Source organism: Colletotrichum phormii (genome assembly GCF_030913505.1).
Source record: "Colletotrichum phormii strain CBS 102054 chromosome Unknown BDP81scaffold_14, whole genome shotgun sequence".
NCBI lineage: Eukaryota > Fungi > Ascomycota > Sordariomycetes > Glomerellales > Glomerellaceae > Colletotrichum > Colletotrichum phormii.
Genome location: NW_026851456.1, coordinates 650,690 through 665,343, shown reverse-complemented (window position 1 = coordinate 665,343; position 14,654 = coordinate 650,690). Strand labels below are relative to the sequence as shown.

General features: G+C 54.6%; 2 protein-coding genes across 2 annotated transcripts; one reads left to right on the top strand and one right to left on the bottom strand.

Moving 5' to 3' along the window:
* Positions 1 to 5,870: 5,870 nt before the first annotated feature.
* On the top strand, positions 5,871 to 9,156 carry BDP81DRAFT_324084 (NAD-specific glutamate dehydrogenase; the record flags this gene model as incomplete). The annotated part of the gene is made up of 3 exons (XM_060584849.1): positions 5,871 to 6,081; positions 6,137 to 9,056; positions 9,123 to 9,156. 3 exons carry the CDS (start codon positions 5,871 to 5,873, stop codon positions 9,154 to 9,156), a joined length of 3,165 nt encoding a protein of 1,054 aa, XP_060443357.1.
* A 1,212-nt stretch (positions 9,157 to 10,368) lies between these two features.
* On the bottom strand, positions 10,369 to 13,626 carry BDP81DRAFT_431921 (acetoacetate-CoA ligase). The gene is made up of 4 exons (XM_060590720.1): positions 13,255 to 13,626; positions 12,154 to 12,731; positions 10,946 to 12,097; positions 10,369 to 10,764 (listed from the first exon to the last, which is right to left on the bottom strand). The coding sequence occupies exons 1-4, from the start codon at positions 13,468 to 13,470 to the stop codon at positions 10,653 to 10,655; spliced, it is 2,058 nt and encodes a 685-aa protein (XP_060443356.1). The 5' UTR covers positions 13,471 to 13,626; the 3' UTR covers positions 10,369 to 10,652.
* Positions 13,627 to 14,654: the final 1,028 nt, after the last annotated feature.

Genomic DNA, 14,654 nt, shown 5'->3' with positions numbered 1-14,654 from the left:
ACACGGCAAACTTGAGCATTCCATTCCAAGCTTGCCGTCAACTATCCCCAAACTCTTACCCCATAACATTCACCTGGTATATTAGCACACAGGAAGGGGGGCTCCGCAGGTGACGGACGGCGCAGTGCTTGTTCTTTTCCCGGAAGGGGGTAGAGACTCAGAGAGAGAGAGAGAGAGAGAGAGAGAGAGAGAATTCGAGTTTGGACGAAACAAAAGGCCTTGCCAGACCGCGTGACGATGGTTCAGGGCTTTGGAGACCGGCAGTGTTTTACAACGGCTTTTCCATTTAGTAATGGCGATGCGAGATCGTGGGGCATCAAATTGGATCGTCGGGGCCCCGGCCTGGGGGCTAGACTTGTAGACTGGAACTTTGCGGCGGTACCGTAGGTAATACGCCGTCGAGACGCGAAGGGAGAGAGAGTATCGTGAGTTGTGAACCATCCAAAGTACCGAAAAGCTGGGGTAAAGCAGAGAAGCAAGCTGCAAGAGTCAGAGAGAACGGGGGCATTGTCCAAACGAACTAGGTTTCCCATCATCCAGAGTTCCCAACTTCCCCAATGGGGCCAAGTCGGACTGTCCCGTGGCCATCTCGGGGTCGCAACTGGCGTTAGCGCGGGCTGCACGATCAAGTAATCTGGGGGTAATGGAAACTCGACGATTCGGGGGCCCGGTCGCCGTCGGTTGGCAGATGGAACAAACAACAACCACGGGGCAAGATGCCAGAGCCATGCTAGGGCGGCTGTGGGGAAGGGAGACATGAGCCGCCGCGGCGCTCCCGGGCCACTCGGGGCTGGAAGGGTCAAGGGCCATCCCCAACATTGTTGTCGTCTCGTGATCTTTTACAGGCTTGACTCCTTCTCCCTCGGGTCTTGGACCCTGGGGGGTTCTGGTTCTTGTGCTGGTCTAGACTGTTGTTGGGAGGCTTTCCTGGGCGTGCGTGTGTAAAAGGAGGGCTGAGCTGTAGTTGTGCACAAGATCTGGGGTAAGAGAAATGTGGAAAACAAATAGTCTCGGTTTCTGACGAGGTTGTCGGAGAGAGTGTGCGTATGTGTGTGTGAGAGTGTGAGAGAGTGAGAGAGACGCGTGTAGTTGCCTTGGAGCACTTAGAAGCCCCGGTTCTTGTGTCCGTATGTTGCAATTGACAGTCTTAGGACGAACATGGCTGTTGCTATTAGTGTCCATATTTTTATTATGAGGTCTGGGCCGTTGCCGGGGCCTTGTTGTTATCATGCCGTGATTTGCAAGGGAAGTACGTTAACCTTACAACAAAGATGTAAATGTCGTGTGTACTTGAAAAGATACATATTGCGTCTTTTGATTAGATACATTAGCATTGCAAAAGTAGGTATCGTGGGTATCTAGCATGGTACATATTCAGAAACCACTTACGATGGAGCCAGGTACGACGAAGTTGGTTCTTTTTCTGGGGCTTTAGAGGGGCAATGGCTGGGAAGCCGTCTCGAAGCAAGGCCGGCGCCTGACAAGCGGGCGTTTTGAGCTGCAACACGAATAAGCGGTATAAAAAAATAAAAATAAAAGGAGAGGTACTCGCGACTTGTTCAAATTTGAACGGCTTTCTTTACTCGCGCCGTAGCGGACGATATTCAAGGCAATCCATTTTCGTGTCCAAAGTACAGAGGTACCGTCGCTTACCGTCACCGGTTTTTCGTAACGAGTCCTGTGCTTTGTTGGGAAAGAAACGCAAAAAAAGACATCATCTCGAGGGTACATGTCGTTTCGTCTGTACATAGAACGGCGGCTACCAGTGCCGAATTCTCGGGGCGTCTGATAATGGGAGGTGACTTTGACGGGATTACAGAGTGCAATGCAACAGCAGAAGGCTAGAAGCAACACAGCAGGTCGGCGGGTAAACCGGGTACGCACAGGACGGCCCAGGACGTGCCGTTCTTGTGTTGTGAAATGCTCTTCTGCGAGAGCTCACAGGATCCATGGGCGCGCGCTGAGAGACCGGCCGCCCGGACGTGTGGCTTTGGTGGGCGATGCCGATTTTGACACATTTGTCTGCGGTGAGTAAGAGCTTATCTTATGCCTTGTTGAAGGCTATTGCCATCGCCATCACCATCGCCATCGGCTTTGGCTGGCTGCGTTGGCTGCTTTGACTTGGGGCTTTTCGACCCGATATCTGAGATGGACAGTGTGTTGCTCTCTTTTCTTCTTCAATAGTGAGTTCGCCCTCCCAAGTATCAATCCCAACCGGGCCGGTCATGTTGGGGGTAACACAGAAAGTATGATATGAGGTTTGAAGAGACGTCGGGTGCCCGCTCCGACCCTTTGGCCACGAATGAGAGGTACCTTACAAGGTATCCTTACGAATAGAGGATGCAAGAGACAGAGAGAGAGAAATGCAAGAAAAACTCGGAAAGTGTACCGCTCGTTGTGTGGATTAAAGAGCCTCGAATAGCCGTGACATGCAAAAATAAATGCAGATACGTACACCGGCAAGTATCTTGTACCTGCTTTGGTCTGTCCCACGATGCCTTTTCAGAGAGGACAACCGAGAAGGAACATCGCACATGGAAGTGTAAGGTCACTTGCGGAGTACAGAGAGAAGTACCCAGTACGTACCGTTGGAGGGCATCGTCGTCTCCCCAGTGGATGTTTGAGACCTTGGTGGTTCCTTGGTGCCCCAAGTGCCCCTCCATTGGCGCATGTGATGTGCCCCATGTGGCAGCTCCCAGGCCTCACTTGCTTCAGCTTCTGCCCCAGCTTCCCAGCCAAATGTCGCCTTGCGCCGTCAGATACGATGGAGCAGACGGCAGCGATGAGGTGAAGCAAGTACCTTTCTCCCTGTACCTCTACCACAGGCGGACAGGCGGACACAGGCCCGGGACGGTCGCTCTCGCCAACACCACCACCGCCGCCGCGCCGCCTTCGCCGCCAGGTACCGCGATACTTGAGACTTGAGGAACCTGAGAAAGAAGAAGGTACCTTCCCACCTCCCTCGAGCTGTACATATTGAGCCTGCGATCCAATCACCAAGGCTAATTGGAGTCTGCTGCCTACCCGAAACGGCTTAGCCCAGTTTCTGTTTGGTAATAGTTCGCCATTTGTGCTGCGGGTGAAGTCATCATCGTGATCCAACTCGTAGTAGACACTGGACGAGAAGCCACGGGAGCTTCATTCGAGAAGGCGAGAGCTGCAAGGATGCATGTCGACGTGCTTCCCCTGGAGCCCTGGAGGGGGGGGGAAAATATGCAAATTTTCCTTCACAACGTCTCTCGTCTCTTTGCGAGTCACCTGCCCGGCTATGGGGGTGTGTGTGTACATGGAAGAAGGGACTTGGAGAGACGTACTCTGGTAGAAGAGAATTAGAAGGGGGAAAAAAAAAATTCGAGTAGGAAAAGAATGACCGGCATTTATTTCTTGTAGTCAGAGAAGCATTCGGCCTCGTCAAGTCATCAAGTACCTTTGAGTATAAAGCTTAGAGTCGGGCCTCTTGGATCGTGAGTTTTCCAGTTCCTGTTCGACTTTGCTTTTTCCTCATCCTCACCTTCATCCTCGTCTCCTCCTCCCCCTTTCACGAGCCTCAACTAAAGCTCTAGGTTAAACAGCTTCACCCAACAAGCGGCGTTTACCCGCTTGCTGTTACTCTTTACCTACATCCCTCCCTCACACTCTGGCTTCATTCCTACTGGCCAAAGACGACCTACCTTATCTACACCTCTGAGCCACCACAAAGGTAAACAACATACACACGCACCTCTCCGTCATTCCCATCACCATTGCCAAATTGCTTCCTTCGCCGTGTCCGCCTCTGCTCTCTCTGCATCGCGTCAGCCACATACACAGCCCAGCCAACAGCCGTCAGCCAGCTCTCTCAGCAACCGGCCCGGCGGCGTGGTGTTCTGTTGTGTTTCCCCCCCAATTGTCCTCTTGCCTGTGCCATTCCCACCACCCCAGGCCCGTTCACAGCCCTGTGGCCACGGCTGCTACGACCTTGTCCGCCCGCCTTGCTGCTATTTTCAGCTGAAGGCAGCAAAAACGAGTCGATACGGGAGCGCTAACTCTCACTCAGTTCAGGGTCCCTTATCTCTCGGAAACCCGCCCCTCGGTGTTGCCACGTCCACATCTCACCCCCCAAACCGTCAAGTCGCACCCACGAAAGTCACAAACTGAATTTCTGGTATCTTTACTGAACCAGGATCTGGATCTGACGAAACAACTTGTTGTTTTTTTCTCACTCTCCAAGGTACGACCACTTCCTTCTCGAATCCAGCGAGAAAGATTCCAGGCTCCTCTTGGCCGCAGGTTGCAACCCCACCGTCATTCAACCACGCCAGAACTTCTGACCCAGACGTAACCGATCGACCCAAACCCGGTCCTCGATTTCAGTTCTTCACCCCCCTGTGGCTTGAGCAAAAACTGACCAATACCGACAAAAAGGTACCAGCTACACCAGCGAATTGACCCCAAGCCGGTCGGATGGCTGTGTTGCCCGGGATCCCCATCATCCACCTTTACTTTACGTCAATTGACGCTTTTTGATCACCCTCTTGTTCTCTCTGACTCTCGGGTTGTAACAACCACAAGAGAAGAAAAAGGTACATTGCTTCTCGTACCTGAAAAGCTGAATAAGAGTGCCCTGCCTTTATTACAAGAAAAGTCATGGGCAACAGCTTCCACAATTCCAATACGGGACGTCCTGCTGACCACTAGTCGCGCTTACAAGGAAACTCCCTCTCGCTTTGCCCGCGGTTGCTTTCCTCTTTACACAGGAAAACACGTATATATCGGCCTCTTTCTAGGTTTTGAGATACCTCGTCCTCGAACCTTTCCTGCCACGCCCCCCTTCTTATCATCCGCCGCCTCCTTTCATCCCGTCTTCATCTGTCAAAAAACAGCTTGTTCCTGCCATTGGCTTGTGAGACAAACCCGGCTCCTTTATCATTCACCACCACTACCACCACCACAACCGGTCAACAAGAAAGCTCAGGCCAGTCTTACCGTCAAAGTGCCCCGCCGGATCACCCCTCCGAGACTTTGACATCAGTCACTCAGCTTCCTTCACCTACATAACAAACAACACACCCCGCGATATCTGCACTCCTCCCCGGAACCAGACATCGTGTCTCTCATCCTCTATCTTTTCCCTATACCCCTAGACCGACTACCCAACCAACAGTACGCAAGAAGCAGTTATCCGAGCCCATTGTTAGCTCTGCATCTGCTTTCCTACCTGATCCCGTATATCTGAATCGGATCAGCATCGCGCTAGTCTACCGAGACGCAAGGTACGCCCGTCCGAGTTCACCTCCCCCAACTCCAAATTCCCATGCCCCTTTCACCCCTGTTGGCTCCCCTGCCCATCCCTTATCAGTCCGCCCATTGCACGAGCGTACGGCGGTGAAGCTTCAATGCTCCCGTTGCTCTCTCGATTCCTACCTTTGCGCGCCATCCCATTTGCACAACACAGCACTTCTGTTCTACCTTGCGGACCCTGCCCAATTTCTAGACCGCGTTGTCAAGAGGAAGAGAGCCTGCTCTAGAGAGAGAACCCCACGAGCCAGTACCGATCCCGGTTCTCGCAACCCAACGTAACGGGCGCTCGACAAAGCTGTCCTGCCAGCAGTCTGACCCTGACTCACAAACATCATGTAACTTTGCGCTGGTTGCTGCGATGCCTCGTTGTTCTTGTCAACATACTTAGACCCTAGGGTCGCCCGACCTGACCCTCTGCTTCCTCTTCCTCTTCACCACAAACCGTCTCCCATCATAGTCACGCTGCTTCCTCCTGTCATCTTGTTGATTCGCTACTCGCCACCATGTTGGCTTTGTCAATCAATACTGACCTTCCTACCATGGATAGGTATTCTTCTGAGCCAGACCCCCTCGAAGAAATCACCGACATCATGGCGACCGCCGCCCCTCCTCGTAACAAGATGCTGGGCCAGGTTCAGTCCGACTCAGCAGAGAGCAGCCGTGGCCCCTCTCCCCAGCCAACACATTTCAGCTTGCCCATGGCTTCTCGCTCAAATGGCAACGGCCACAGAGTCTTGAGGTCAGCAACAGTTGGCTACATTGCGCCCACATTCGTTGGCAAGCAAGAACAGATGGAGCAGGGTGAGTTTGCTGTCCAGAAACAAAGTCTAGGACCCCACTAACACGCGCAATCCAGTCAAGGAGCTCATCAAGAACAACGGTTGGATCCCGGAAGCTCTGATTGAGGAGCAAGTCACATGGTTCTACGACGAGCTTGGCATCGACGATGTCTACTTCAAGATTGAGGTTCCCGAGGTCATTGCCAGCCAAATCACATCTCTCTACGCCGCCAAGGTGGCCGCTTTCGCCCGCGAGGACAAGCGCGAGGAGATCCGACTCGACATGGAGGCGCATGATCATGCAATCTACATCGACACGAGCGAGCCCGGCAAGACGTCCATTGCTGGACCCCGCTACGAACAGCGCCTCGAGGCCAAGTATCTCGACCACGTTGGCAAGACCAAGTTCCGTGTCGAAACCTTCCGCTCCTCCGGAGTTCTCGGCGCATCACCGACTTCGAAGGCTACGCTGCGCTGCTACTTCGTCTACCAGTGTCTCTTCAAGCAGAGCCCCGAGACAACGGACCCTCACGAGACCCGTCTGGAGGTTATTGCCGACAACGGTTTCTTGCAGAAGGCCACCAACAACACCAAGCAGATCTACCAGGAGATCATCGATCTCGCGGTCAATAGAACTGGCCCCGTCATTGAGGTCTTCGACATTGAGGGCTCTCCTGAGAAGCGCTTGGTCATTGCCTTCCGCTCTCGCACCGCCCGTGGCCTGTTCTCGGCTCTCAGTGACTTGTACCACTACTACGGCGTCACCAGCTCCAGAAAGTACGTGGAGCAATTCGCCAACGGTATCACGGTCATGAGTATCTACCTTCGTCCCGCTATGAACATCGAGGGCAACTTCCCGTCATTGGACCAGTCGATCCACCAGATCACCAAGGAGATTTCCCTGCTGTACTGTCTTCCTCAGAACAAGCTGCACTCTCTCTTCACTTCCGGTGAGCTGAGTCTGCAAGAGACCGTTTATGGTCACTGCGTCTGGGTCTTTATTCAGCACTTCCTGAACCGCTTGGGTTCTGAGTACATCTCCCTGTCAGAGATTCTGGACCCCAAGAACCAGGCTCACACGGCACTTCTGTCTAAGCTGAAGCGTCGTCTGAGGACGGAGACTTTCACTCCCGACTATATCCTGGAGATCATCCAATCGTACCCCGGCCTTGTCCGCGCTCTCTACGCTTCCTTTGCCTCGGTGCATCTTGCCGTCGGACCCGACTTCGACCGCCACTTCATCGCCCCCACCCCTGCTATTGAGGTCTTGTCCGATGCTAAGCTCAAGGAGCGTATCACTCGCGACGTGTCCAACGAGCACGAGGAGATGGTCATGACCGCCTTCCGTGTCTTCAACAACGCCATCCTCAAGACCAACTACTTCACCCCCACCAAGGTTGCCCTGAGTTTCCGCCTGGACCCCTCGTTCTTGCCCGAGATCGAGTACCCCAAGCGCCTCTACGGCATGTTCCTCGTCATTGGCGCCGAGTCGCGTGGTTTCCACCTTCGCTTCAAGGACATTGCTCGCGGTGGTATTCGCATCGTCAAGTCCCGCAGCAAGGAGGCTTACGGCATCAACGCCCGCAACCTGTTCGACGAGAACTACGGCCTGGCCAGCACCCAGCAGCGCAAGAACAAGGATATTCCCGAAGGTGGTTCCAAGGGTGTCATTCTTCTTGACCCCAAGATGCAAGACCGTGCCGAGGAGGCCTTTGAGAAGTACATTGACAGTATCCTCGACCTTCTGCTCCCTGCCCAGACTCCCGGCATCAAGAACCCGCTTGTGGACCTGTACGGCAAGGAGGAGATCATCTTCATGGGACCCGACGAGAACACGGCAGAGCTCGTCGACTGGGCCACTGAGCATGCTCGTGCTCGTGGCGCCCCCTGGTGGAAGTCATTCTTCACCGGCAAGTCGCCCAAGCTGGGCGGTATTCCCCACGACACCTACGGCATGACGACTCTGTCTGTCCGCGAGTACGTCAACGGTATCTACCGCAAGCTCAACCTCGACCCCTCGACTGTCAAGAAGATGCAGACCGGTGGTCCCGATGGTGACTTGGGCAGCAACGAGATCCTTCTCAGCACCGAGAAGTACACGTCCATTGTTGACGGATCTGGTGTTCTCGTTGACCCCAACGGACTTGACAAGCAAGAGCTTCTTCGTCTTGCCAAGTCACGATCCATGATTATCAACTTCGACATGTCCAAGTTGTCCAAGGATGGATACCGCGTGTTGGTTGATGACAACAACATCAATCTGCCCACTGGAGAGTTCATCTCCAACGGCACATCTTTCCGCAACACTTATCACTTGCGTGATACTGGCCTCACCGACTCCTTCGTTCCCTGTGGCGGTCGTCCCGAGTCCATTGACTTGATTTCAGTTAACAAGATCATCAAGGACGGCAAGTCGACCATTCCCTACCTGGTTGAGGGCGCCAACCTCTTCATCACCCAAGATGCCAAGCTCCGCTTGGAAGAGGCTGGCTGCATCCTGTACAAGGACGCCAGCGCCAACAAGGGTGGTGTCACGTCTTCATCCTTGGAGGTTCTCGCTTCGCTCTCTTTCGACGATGAGAACTTTGTCAAGCACATGTGCCACGACTCCAAGGGCCAGGCTCCTCAATTCTACCAGGACTACGTCAAGTCTGTCCAGGCGAAGATTCAGGAAAACGCCCGCCTTGAGTTCGAGGCCATCTGGCGCGAACACGAGCAGACCGGTGTTGCCCGCAGCACCCTCTCCGATAACCTGTCCAACGCCATCACCACCTTGGACGAGGAGCTCCAGCACTCCGATCTCTGGAAGTCCGAGGCTATTCGTCGTTCGGTTCTGCAAGACGCCCTCCCCAACCTCCTTCTGGAGAAGATTGGTCTCGATACCATCATCGAGCGTGTCCCCGACTCTTACCTGCGCGCAATTTTCGGCAGCTACCTCGCCTCGAGGTTTGTCTACCAGTTTGGCAGCCAACCTAGCCAGTTTGCTTTCTACGACTTGTAAGTTCCCCCCCCCCCCCTCAAGCTCTTCATCCCATTGATACCTGAAGCTAACCTTCTCCTCAGCATGGCCAAGCGCATGGCGAGCGTCAAGCAGTAATCTCTTTTTTCTTATTGCTTTTGAATCAGGCGCGTTTCTGTGTTCCCTGCATGATAATGGGTATCGGAGAATTGGATACGTGATTTTGTTCTTCCTGGCATATATACGCATGGGTGGCGCGAAAGAAAAGACAGAGAGAAAAAGGGGCATCATGACACGGTAAGAAAAATTGAGCAAAGGATCACAGTTCACCGCTTAGATGTTGCGGATGAATTGCATACTAATAGGAGTTATTGGGCATGGTTATCAGATGGGTTGAGCGTGATCGCCAAGATGATCACAGCAGTTATTCAATGAGAATTTTTTTACCTCAATTCGGTGCTTTTCCTACCTTGATCATGATGAAAAGACGTTTCCTCGGCCAGGCTTGACTGTGTCTGGGTAATTCTTCCCACACCACCAGTCCTATAGCACGACCGCTTGTTGGGGGGGGGGGCTAGATCTGATATCGTGAAGGGGTACCCTTTGAAAGACGCGATGTACATTTGTTCGGCTTCACCAACATGCCAATCATTGACAGCATAGTTCCGGGTACGGGACCGTAATCTCAGATCAATCCTGAAACCCTTGTAATGTAGACGTAGACGGCCAGGATTGGTCTCCATGCCATTGTATGAACCACGATCTTCGCCCCCGTGTCTACTCTCCAAGAAACAAGAGCGGAAACGCCAAGAAAAGAACAGGACATGTCGTTGAATGAAGATTGTCATGGACATGCAGATCTACACACACGCCCTCCTCTCACGCCTACCTCTTCTATAGCCTTGCCCCCCGGGATCAGTCTTCCACGCCATCGAACCCAGTTTACCCAAACTATCGGGACGGCCCCCGTGACCATTCGGTCCGTTCCGAGGAAGAAGGGGGGGGGGGGGGGGGGGGGGGGGGGGGACTTCTTGAGATGGGTGGGATGGGCTGCAATAGGTGCCGGGGCTGAATAGGAGATAGGGCGAGGCCGGCAGGCGTGGGGGGTTTCGTTCCCAAATCTCCATCCGTGTTTACATACACACCCTTTCCCTCCCCTCCCCCCCACGGCCTGCGCGGGATCCCGGCGAAGAGAAAAGGTCGGTGTTATCCTCCGACGCGGGCGAGGTCGATCCGGGTCGAGATCCGAGGACTCGGTAATGTGCCCCCCCCCCCCCCCCCCCCCCTTATCAGACAAATGTCCCATTTAGGATCACTATTGACCTGAGACTTGACGCAATACGGAGACAGTTTTGATCCAAAGCATTTTATTTCTATACCCAGTGATGTATATTTCTAGCCTTCTCAAGTCCCGTCACACGCAAAAACTGTCGTGGTCATCTACTCTTTTTGTTTTTCTCAGCCTCCACCCCATCCATCCCTTCCCACTTTTTCTTGTATCTAAGGATGACCTTGTACCATAGTAATAATTCCTAGTAGTTCTAACTAAACACTCTAACCAAGATGATGACCTGAAAAACTTTAGGGCTTGCAAGCGGACAAAGTTAGATACAGTCTATAGGAGACGTAGCACTCTAGTGCGTCTCGGCCCACGCGTGGAACCATTCCAGGGCCTCGGGGTTGGCGACGCTGGCGTTGGTCTTGACGTTCATGCCGGAGAGTATCTGCTTGACGGCGACTTCGATCCTATTTGGTTCCATCTTGTCAGCTTCTGAGACCCCGATAGGGGGGGGTGGAGGTAAGTGAGTATGGCAAACCCATGAAATATTAGGTAACCCCCGGAGGGGACCAAGGGGAACCAATACGCCAAAGACTGACCAACGCAGGGGAAAGAAGAATAAAAAAACGCAAAAAAAAAAAAACTCACTTCTTCCCATTTCCCGTCTTGGGAATGCCACCACCAGCCTCCTCAATAACACCAGGAACATGCCTAGGACTCAGCTCCCTCCGAATCACACTCTTAATCTTACTCCTCAACTCATCATCAAACACGCGGCCCGCGACGGGGACAACAAAAAGACACACCGTCTCATCAGCATCCGTAGCGCGTCTCCGACCAACACAGACAGCATCCTCCACCTCGGCGGCAAAGAACCTTGTCAGGATGTTGTAAATCTCCGCCGACCCGAACCGTACGCCCGCGGGCTTGAGAACGCCGTCAGAGCGGCCGAGCATGACGAGCGAGCCCGTGGCCGGGTTGGGGATCTTGATAAAGTCGCCGTGGTGCCATACCGCGCCCTGCACGCCGCAGACGTCGGCGAAGCGCTCAAAGTAGGCGGCTTTGTACTTTGCGTCGCCGCCTGGGCCGAAGAAGGTGAGGGGTTGGCAGGGGAAGGGCTGGATGCAGATGAGGTCGCCTGGGTGGGTTGGGTCCGGGAGGGATTCGCCTGAGAGGGAGTCGACTGCGCGGATGGCCATGCCGAGACCCGCGCATTGGATTTCGCCTACGCGGACGGGGAGGAGGGGGCAGGGGGCGCCGAAGAGGGAGATGATGTCTGTTCCGCCGGTGATGGAGGCGAGGTTGACTTTGGCGGGGAAGGCTTTGTAGACGAAGGAGAAGGTGGAGGGCGGGAGGGGGCTGGCGGTGGAGTAGATTGCCTCGAGGGCGGAGAGGTCGATGGAGGGGTCGTTTACGGGGTAGACTGCGTTGGCTTCGAGGGCGGTGAGGTAGGCGGCCGAGGTGCCGAAGTGGGTTACGCGGAGGTCGGAGAGGAGGCGGGGGAGGGAGAGGTGGCCTTGGGGTTTGAAGGGGGATCCGGAGTAGAGGACGAGGGTGGCGCCGACGGCGAGGGCGGAGACGGACCAGTGCCACATCATCCACGAGGTTGTGGTGTAGTAGAGCATGCGGGACTTTGCGGTCAGGGAGCCGTGCAGGGCGTGTTCTTTCTTGTGCTGGATGAGAGTGCCGAGGGCGGTGTGGACGATGGCCTTTGGCAGGCCGGTGGTGCCGCTGGAGTAGAGGATGTAGAGGGGATGTGAGGGGGGGAGCTGCTCAAACTTGAGAGGCTCACCGGGGGAGCTTGTTTGAGACGTTAGCAGGATGAAGTAGATAAGTTGTTGGGCGTTGGTTCTTACCCTTGGAGGAACGACTCGTATTCATCGACTGCAACTCCCGTTGCTCTTAGGCCGTCAATGGCAAGGTCGCAGGCCACATTGTTGATGACAATCACGAGCTCGAGGCCCTCCGGCATCAGGGCCTTCACAATCTCCTCCGTCTTGTCGGTGCTGCTCCACTCCTTGCCGTTGTACACGGTGCCATTGTCGGCGAAGAGGACCTTGGGCCCGATCTGGGCAAGACGATCCAACACGGCGCTGACGCCGTTGTCGGGGCTGATGCCGGTCCAGATGGCGCCTACCGACGCAGCAGCGAGAGCGGCGATGATGGCCTGCACGTGGTTCGACACGAAGCCGGCAACGATGTCATTGGGCTTGACGCCGTGGGCCCGGAGGCCGGCGGCACATCGGCGGACGGCGTCTCGGAGCTCGGCCCATGTTGTGGAGACGGAGGGGCCGAGTTCGGTAGTGGTGATGGCTGCGACGGATGTGGGGTCGACAGCGACGTTGGCGGGGAAGAGCAGATTCTCGGCAAAGTTGAGACGGGCGCCTGAGAAGAAATCTGGGCGCGGGTACATGGGCGCATTGAGCGGCAAGACCTAAGGGGGTTGGCCATCGGGCCGGGTTAGCTGTTGGTCTGCGAAAGTGAAATTGAGGTGATCTTTGGAGGGGTGGCATTGGGCATCAGTGTAGGAGGGGTAGAGATGGGCAAATCGGCATTCCCATGGGCCAGACAATGGCTCATGGCATGACTCGAATTATCGGGGATGATGGTCATGCAAAAGCTGCATGCCATGGCCACATAGCTGGCCGCCTCACTCGAAGCAGTATCAAGGTTCTTGATGGGCGTCCTGACGAGGGTTCAAGACACTGGTGAGGATCATGGATGGCATTGGCGATTTTGTTGGTGTCTCCCTCTGGCTGTTGCTCACTTTCTCTGTCACTTGCGCAGAGTTTGAGCCCGTTCTCTCAGACTGATGTCACACAACCTCCCTTTCCTTTTACGTCCTGCCTTCTCCCTTCAAGATTGGCAGTCAAGGCGCGCCAAGCATGAGTAGGGCAAACAGAGGATGAGGTTGAGTTGAGTTTGGGGACGTTGACGAATAGCATGAACCAGCGTACCTTGTCGAACGGCTTGGAAGCAGTGATGCCCACAGAGTGCCAAACCTCCTCCCAGAACTCTGCCACGTTTTCTACGGACCACTTGTAGAGACCGGGGTAGTCTGCCAGTTCGAGTCCATACTTCTGATTCACCTGGAGAAGAAACGCCCACATGGCAGTCGAGGTGGGGTCCGGGTGCCGCCAGAGCTCGTTGCGCGTGACACTGGTGATAGTCATGCTGGGCGGATTGGATGAGTTGGAGGGAAATTGAGACGAGGAGAGACGGAAGAGGCTCTCAAGATAGGGCCAAGACGTTGAGTATCACGGCGACGACGGTGGACGAGATAAAAGGAGGGAAAAAATGTTTTCGAAAATTGTGTGCAGCAGCGCGCCAGAGTGAGAGTCGAGAGATTCCGGCCGGAGTGGAGGGAGAGAAGTTGGGCCGTCGCAATCCGAGGATGAGTTCCGCAGGCTGATTCCGGAAAAAAAAGGGTTGAGAAGGCAGCGCAGTGCCAGACGATCCTGCCTGGACCGGAGTCCGGGGGTGGGGGTGGAATCTGCTGCACCGCCTATCGGCGAGGGCAAGCAGCTCATCATCTTAGTCTGCTTAGTCCAACTTCCAGAGCAACTCGTCTTTTCTCAGATGCTGTGTCCAGCTGACTGTGCTTTCGTTTCGAATTGGAGCTCGGTCATGGCTCGTTGCTCGCCTATTCTCGTCAACGGGAGACCTTTGACGAACCTCGACATCTCAAACATTGTAGTAGTTCATGGACGCTGTGCTGAGAACGAGGACCGTGGTGAACTGTGCTTTGCCTTAGCTAAGGTACCCGTGGGCCATCGACAGTAGTTGCGCCGCTTGACGCTGTACCTGCATCAGGTGTAAAAAAAGACTGACAAGTCTGTACTCTGTAAGCTCTAGAACTAGAACTAAGGACGCAACACTTGCAGACGCTCCCCACAGTCCAGCTCATCGAGGCACATGAGTCTATGCAGGGCACACCTTGGCAAGGACCTTCAAGGCTTGAGGCACTTGAGCGAGGCCTTCATGGCATTGGAACACAGAGACTCGCCCATTCCGCCCTGTGGCTGGTGCACCAATGCGCCCCCTCCCCTTCGATGCCTCTCGTTGGACTCGATCAGAGTTGCGCTACCGCTTCATATCGATAACGTTGTCCAAGCGGACTGGGAAGACGTCTCAGAACGGGACCCAGTGCTGGGGAGAAGCCTGCAAGCCGACGGGGGGGCCTCAATCAAAGATGGTGCAGTGACAGCTCACACGAATCCCACAATCACACAATCGAGGACCTTGTTACACAGGTCAACAAGCACGACAGACGGGAGATTGTGTGAACTGTCATTGGCCGCGCCCAAGTTTCCTAGTATCATAATCTGGCGAAACCGCAACACGCGATTCGGCCATC

What these genes read in the sequence shown, in the direction of transcription:
- BDP81DRAFT_431921 (XM_060590720.1), bottom strand. Translation starts at nt 13,470, where the DNA reads ATGACTATCACCAGTGTCACGCGCAACGAGCTCTGGCGGCACCCGGAC. An exon ending in TACGAGTCGTTCCTCCAAGG is followed by an intron (nt 12,098 to 12,153) that starts GTAAGAACCAAC and finishes GTCTCAAACAAG; the next exon opens with CTCCCCCGGTGAGCCTCTCA. An exon ending in AAGACGGGAAATGGGAAGAA is followed by an intron (nt 10,765 to 10,945) that starts GTGAGTTTTTTT and finishes GGAACCAAATAG; the next exon opens with GATCGAAGTCGCCGTCAAGC.